The 7762-nt window shown below is 35.5% G+C and overlaps 1 protein-coding gene across 1 annotated transcript in view; it reads right to left on the bottom strand.

The window, feature by feature from the left end:
• Positions 1 to 5816: 5816 nt before the first annotated feature.
• The window catches only part of LOC132616083 (probable WRKY transcription factor 13), a 5766-nt gene continuing 3820 nt past the window's right edge, over positions 5817 to 7762 (bottom strand). Inside the window, exon 3 of the mRNA XM_060330679.1 lies at positions 5817 to 6102. Within this exon, the coding sequence (XP_060186662.1) occupies positions 5931 to 6102 (172 nt within the window). The 3' untranslated portion in view covers positions 5817 to 5930. The remainder of the gene's footprint in view (positions 6103 to 7762) is intronic.

The raw sequence follows: 7762 nt of genomic DNA on the forward strand, positions 1-7762 counted from the left end.
ATAGTACGAATCGCTTGTGAACAACCAGAAAAATTCTATCATAGCTACTTTAAATATGACATTATATCATATTCTATTCTACCAAATTAATAGCAGTAAAATGTACCACCAAAGATGTGGTGCAACGGATGGGGCTGCTTCTCTCTTAATTAGAGATCTCAATTTCGAGCCCTGAGTATGGAAAAATTCTTGGTAGGGAGCGCTTCCACCCGAATGGGGCCCTACGCAACGCGAATCCGAATATGATCGAGCTCTAATACAAATACGGAACACCAAGTGAGAAAAAAAAACTACATTAAAATGTACAACTTCTAAACTTACACATTTATCGAGTGCTCTCAAAATGTTCAAGTCACAAACAAAGAGACATTATGATAGTCAGGTCTCAAAACACAAGATTAAACATTTCTTGGTACTATGAAGTTCTATTAAAAGTTCGTCCTATATATATAGACTATGATTGTTGTCTATAGTATAGTAGTACATAATATTTTGGACAGAATGACAGTATCTTCCTTGGATTCCCCCGTGCATATCTAAGTACAGTCTTTTCTCACAAACTTGAAGAATGTCCACTTTTTTCCATGTCAATTCAATAAGAGAAAGTGAAGACAATACCTTAAACAAAATTTAGTGAACCTAGTTATCTAGTCTAGAATATACATGTACCTTCTTTTTCTCCTTTTTAAATGTTTGTTAAATTCAAAAGCATACATCAATGGACCATCGTATTATGTCCTAACCTTAACTGAATGAGCCCCCACTATTAAAAAGTGTGAATTTCAGATGTTCAACAGAAAATTCCTCGAAAATGTTTTCCTATTTTCGACTAGTCAATTGCCGATAAATTTCACATTATTTTAGTAGTGCCTCTAATTAATCTCGACAGTCCCTTGAAGCTTAATTCCTTCTTTAGGTGTTATCAATTGGTTATGATTTTTGCGCATGTGATGAATCGTAATTCATTTAAAAGGATGGGTTAGTACTTAATTAGTAGCAGTAATAACCGATTTTCTTCAAACTAAACGCTGGTTAGTGTTAGTATACTTGATTTATTATGCCATGTAAATTTTCCTAAATTGAAACCAGCATGCCTAAAGTTATATATTTTGTTTTTGCTTAATCAGAAGGATTTTATTTAGTATTAAGGTTGGTCCATTGAGGCATTGACGTACAATAAGGAACGGATCTAAATGATATAGTTCCATTATCATGTCTAAAGTTATATAGTTAGTTGCTTCAAAGGATATCCATAGACTTGAGCCTTTCGGTTTCATAGGGGCCCATTTTTCTTCATATGTTCAGTCAGAGCATTTCATTTCTTTTGGGCCATAAAAGTTAAATTGGTCTCTCTTCAACTGATATATAAAGGGGAAATTGGCACCCAAAGATCCAGTCGACCCCCAAATAAATGCCACAAATACTAATACTACTTGACATATTTTATCATAATGTCACTTTTAATTAAAAAGCTCAAGACTAAAAGACGACTCTATCTCTTCTTTTCTTTTGTGGATCGAAATGGTGTTTAGTATTGTTATGGTGAAATGGTTGGTTGCTATGATGGATATGTGGTGGCGGTGAGGCGGAGGATGTGAGAAAATGGATGATTGACGCTGTGTATATTCCATGAATATCCATATACATTCTCTTTTGTATCTGTATATATATCTTCCATGTATATTCATATATATCCTATATATTACATATATCTGTGTATATCCATAAAAACAGATGTGCGATATACACTAATATACACACGTGATATACATTTGAGCAATGTCGTTTTATAGTCGATTTCAGCTCTCAATTTTGACCCAAAGAAGTCCAAATCACTTGTGTGTCCGGGAAGGAGTTTTCTACCGACCTGGCATTTTTTGGGCTGAGTACCTTTGGATTATTTAATGGTTATTAAGTGAAATTAGTGTAAGACTATTCAGATCATGGTATTTAGTACATTTTGAAAGTTTTGACTATATGCTACAAATATTTTTGGGTTTAAGTTGCCAAGCTTACTTTTTGATTAATCTGGTGCCAATAGTTACTATAGTTGGTGTATATGTGCTAATGTTTCTATGTTAAGTAATGAAAATGGATCATTTATGGGCTTGAAAAGGTCCAAAAGAAAAGGGAAACTTACCTAAACAGCTATCTTTTATAAACTCGTAACAATATATAGCTACAAGTTGGTAATTTACAAACCGTAGCTACCTTTTATGTGGTTTCGGTTGTATTTCCGTTTTTAAATATAGCGAAATACATGTATCATAAAAACAGAGTGAGTAAATCCTTTAAATACACGAAGGAGTTTCGGTTGTATTTCCGTGTTTTTAAATACAACGAAATACATGTATCATAAAAACAGAGTGAGTAATCCTTTAAATACACGAAGAAGTTGTGCATTTCATTATATTTATATACTGATAATCCTTTTGTTTTCGTTGTATTTAACTGTATTTCAGTGTTTATCATTTTATTTTGGTTGTATTTGAATGTATTCGATTGTATTTAAATGTATTTACACTAAAAAAAAGAGGAATTAAAGAATACAGTTAAATCCGGCCAAATCTCCGGCGAAAATACAAAATACACTATATTGAAAAAGGGAGAATACAATCAAAATCGGTCGAATCTCCGACGAAATACACTGAAATAAATTCAGATCTAGGATACAAAGAAAAAATTACACTCATATTTGAGATACAAGAAATAATAAATACTCAGATTTGAGATACAACAAATAAAATACATGCAAATCTTAAATACACCTCCGGAGATTCTTTCATCGTCGACAACAGCGCTGTCATAGTCAAACATTTCTCACCACCGCCGTCAACGGCGAAATCCGCTTCCGCAATCGACGACAATGACGCTGGAGAAATGGAACGGAGCAGATGGTCGGGGACGGAGATTGTATATGCTCAGATCTGAGAAAATTGGTTTCAGATCTGGCCGGCATGGTCACCGGAAGTTATAGTCAAAACAGATTCTTTATTTGGATATCGGCTCTCTACCAATTCTTTGATTCCAGTTAGTAAGAGGGATCTTCAGCATGGGCTACATGAGCCCTTAGTAGTTTACCGGATAAATTGGTAAGTCGGACATTCTCGGCCCACCTAGAGAAACCGGTGGCTTCTTGGTCACGACCAGCTAAGGCTAGAGTTCAATTCCGGTTCTCAACCCATGACCAATATAAGCTCGAAGCTTCCTTCGTAATATGCTACCAGCGACATGTTTCTTCTCCGATGGGAACTCTGTTTCCGGTGGCGGTGGCGGTGGTGGAGACTGTACTAGATTCATGTCGACGGCGATGAATAAGATAGAGAGAGAGGAGGGGTGAGGGGTGAGGGAGAAGAGATCTGTGGTAGGAGAGGGAACACAGAGAGAGAAAGAGAGGGGTGAGGGAGATTATAGAATTAGTAGATGAGAGAAAATCAATTTAAAAGACGAACTTGCGAAATACAGGACACTAGTTATGATGTGTAATTTAAGAAAATATTTTGGCTAGGAAAACTAAATAAAATAAAAGACAGTTATTATTCATAAATAGGTCTTAGAAATAGTTATAACAAGTAAATTTTCCAAAAGAAAAACTCAATATTGCAAAATAAATTACTATATGGAGAAACAGCATTACAGGAAAATTAGTTGAAGGAATGAAACAAAAAGGTCCAAGAGTGATGCTTGAATTTGCTTATTTACAAACTTTATTTACAAACTTAAAAAGAAAAAAGAAAAAAATGAACTGACATAAAAGAACCACCTATTCTATTGAATTATGTTACATGGACCTCTTAACACAATTTACCTATAAAAAGTAGGCCCTGCAGAAAATTGAATGGGTCAACCAACTAGTTTGCTACTGGACTAGCCCAACATATTAGTAAAATGACAAGAATGAAGGAATTCCACGGTTTGTCCTTCAAATGGACTGGTCTTTAATTTTTGGTCATCAAATGGACTTGTCTTTAATGTTTTCCCTTTAAAATCGAACTTATGCCAGGATGCGAGTATAACTGTAAATACTATGATACATAACTTATGCCCCTCCAGACATAAGTACGATTTTGAAAAGCAAAAGTTAAAGACCAACCCATTTGGATGACACAAATTAAAGATCAACACAAAATAGGACAAAAGTGCAAATGACGCGACAAGAATAACATGTTGAGCTTTCCCAATATCTTGGTATAATCCCGAAGGCTTTATACGCTTTGGGTGAACAATCTTCCACTTGAGTTGCGTCGTCCACCTCGGGAAGTTCCAACCATGTACTGTGACAATATTGGTGTCACCTAATTTAGAAAGAATCCCGTCTTTCACAGTCGCATGAAACATGTTGAGGTGGACGTTCATTTTGTGCGCAAGTATGTTGAAAAGAATAGGATATGTGTTATTATTCATACTCATGCTGTTGGGTGTGCGAACAAAGTACCACATTGATAGCTGGAAAGAAAAATGAGCTACTTATAAGGAGTTGCATGCTCTTAATGATGTGAGGCCTTTTGGGGAAAACCGTGCAGGCTTGGCCCAAAGCGGACAATATCACATCATGTTAAGCGTATCTTAGGGTCGTTTTACCCCAACAACTGGTATCAGAGCTAATGATTTGGTGGGACGAGTATGAAGATGGCGGAGTGTGGCGTGAGGCCTGGCTTAGTGCCTTTGCCTGTCTATGGGCCGATTTACAACCTTTACTCGTAGCTTTGAAGACGCATACACAACCTTTGGGCTTCGGTGACCGTAAATACTTTGACAGTGTGGGTGACACACAATCATGTTGAATTTCTGATCTGTGGTATGATAATGAGCCACGTGGAACTTAGTTCGAGGGGGAGATTGTTGGTGTGCGAATAAAGTACCACATTGGTAGCTGGAAAGAAAAATGAGCTACTTATAAGGAGTTTGATGCTCTTAATGATGTGAGGCCTTTTGGGGAAAAGCGTGCGGGCTTGGCCCAAAGCGAATAATATCACATTATGTTAAGAGTATCTTTGGGCCGTTTTAGCCCAACACATGCTGCTGATCAACTAGCTGCCACCCTCACGAAAGCACTGGCCAAGCCTGTGTTCGACTGCAGTTTGTTCAAGGTAGTTTTAGTGACACATCGCCTACCTTGAGGGCCGCGTATTGGAGCATCGTCATTAGATGTCGCTTAGTATGTTTAGAAGTTGTCTGTGTTCATCTTTATTTCGTTTATGTTTTATCTCTTGTTTCTATATTGTAGCATAGATTATTATTTAGATGTACTTTAAGAGTTCGCTTTTAATTAGGATAGTCTGTTAGTATTTTGATTTACACAAATCTCCAAATCAATAAGAGATACAGTTACTCCTTCAAGTGTTTATAGGAAGGACATCTCTTGAAGAAGGTTGGTTCGCCAATTTATCTTAGCTACTGTTGTTTCAACTTCCTTATACTATGCTTAAGTAAAAGATTGAGCCACTGTGCATCGTTTCTTGTTTCTTGAAGGACCAGCTAATGGGAATTGAGTCGAGAAAGATTTAGGCAAAGGGGTATATGAACATAACTATTTGGTCTATTGGAAATAAGCATATGTGAATTATTTGCTACAGAATCCATAACAGGGGCATTAATGTTGTAGGTTCTTAAATAAAACAAGCTAGCATATGAGATGTAAGACCACAAATAAGCTCTCTTTGTCTCTTTTTTGTTTTTTATTGCCTTCGACTTGCTTTTAGTACTAATGCAACAGTGTCGATTTTACAATATAATGAGAGGCATGAGGCCCATTAAAGTAGAGAGCCAAGTCCAGTGGTCCACATACAAATTACAGATGAAATTACACATTAGAATTTATAGTTAATAGCATTATCAGTAAACTGGGAAATGAACCTAATTTCCATTACATGAAAAACCAAAGAGGGTTAATAAAAATGAGTATATAAAAGACTTGGCCATATTTTTAACTACCATAAGAGATTATTAAGTTGAGAAGAAGCTTGTGAATCCTCTTCATCATGTGATGGAGAGTGAACATGCCTGCCTTCATATGTTGTAATCACCATTCTTGGATCTTCTGCTAATCTTTCCACTCGTTTCTTAACTCTGCAATTATCTTGTGTACAACGATAATAGCTCCTGCAAGACATAACACCATGTTAGAAATTGTTTTTTTTCCTAGTATCTATAGTTGGTGACGAAGTCAACAATTTAAACAAGAGAATTCCAAAAAATCGAACTTGTGACCTCAAGCATTTTTTGTACCACATTTGACACTACAAGAGGATTCAAAATTTCAAATCCCACAAGATGAGCTATGAGATTTGGTGACAATTCAGAATTCATAAATTTCAAATTCCAACTCCGCTCTTACTTCTCTTGATTGTGGCCCTGCATATCCTACCATGAAAAATAACCCAAGCTAGTCCAAAGTTACTAGATACGTGTGCTAATGGCAGGTAATCAACGAATAGTTGAGGCGCGCAAAAGTTGTCCGAACACACACCATGGTCAAAAAATAAAAAATAACCTAGACCAAGATCGTTCAATATCCAGAGATTTGACTGAATGTTCAAACACAAGTTATTGGAAATAATGAATTGCAGCCACCGACAGAAATGTCATAAGTTTCTTAAGTTCTTTCATGCATGTCCATTCTTATCTTTGAACAGTGTTTTTTTAATTATCCTTTGTGGTGACAACTGCCAAAACCTGCAAAGAATCCCTAGGCTATGCATATTATTCTACTAATAGATTTTGGCACAGAGAGTATAATCATTTCACTTGTTCAGTATAGGACAACACGCGAATCTGCATCATCCAGAATTTAGACCAACAGAAAATACCAAAAAAAGAAAAGAAAAAGAAGAAGAAAACAACTAGTAGTAGAAATTCTAATATAAGAGTAATGAATATGTAGCAACATTCCCAGAAAGACTTAGAATAATCAAACTTGTTTCTGAATTGTGGAACATATTACTAATATATTATATACTTAGTAGTTAGGAATAGCATATTTCAATTAAGACTAAATTTTGGACCGATCTACTTTGAGAGCTAGCTCGATGGCTCCAACCAAAAATTCTCTAGTTATGTTTACCTTTACCCCCTTCAATCACTATAATGTCTGATGTACATTTGCTGGGGGTTTAACATGTTCGACTAATTGAGTCCAGAAACTAAATGACCCCAAAAAAGTCTAAAGTAACCAAAATAACCCATAAAAAATTGAAAGTTACAAAACTGCCTTTAACGCATTTTTTTTTTTTGTAAGTTATACAAGAACGAGTTAACATGCCTTCTAACATCCGTATCCCGAGGCATTTTTTTAGCTCACTTTGGTTACTTTAGACTCTTTTGGGGTCATTTAGGTTTTAACCGGTGGTGGAGTAAGGATTTCCATTAAAGAGATTCAATATATATATATATATATATATATAAAGAAGTAAATATATGAAGAAGCTAAGGGTTTCAACATCTATACGTGTAAAGATAATTTTGACTTTACTATGGTGTGACTTGGAAGAAAGGTTTCTCTGGAGAGGAAAGGAACAACAATTTAGGTTTTAACCGGTGGTGGAGTAAGGATTTCCATTAAAGAGATTCAATATATATATATATAAAGAAGTAAATATATGAAGAAGCTAAGAGTTTCAACATCTATACGTGTAAAGATAATTTTGACTTTACTATGGTGTGACTTGGAAGAAAGGTTTCTCTGTAGAGGAAAGGAACAACAATTTATTCCTATCATTTTTCCTATAGAAAATCTAGTAACAAGAAGATTTAATCAGAAATA

This window comes from Lycium barbarum, chromosome 10 (assembly GCF_019175385.1).
Source record: "Lycium barbarum isolate Lr01 chromosome 10, ASM1917538v2, whole genome shotgun sequence".
NCBI lineage: Eukaryota > Viridiplantae > Streptophyta > Magnoliopsida > Solanales > Solanaceae > Lycium > Lycium barbarum.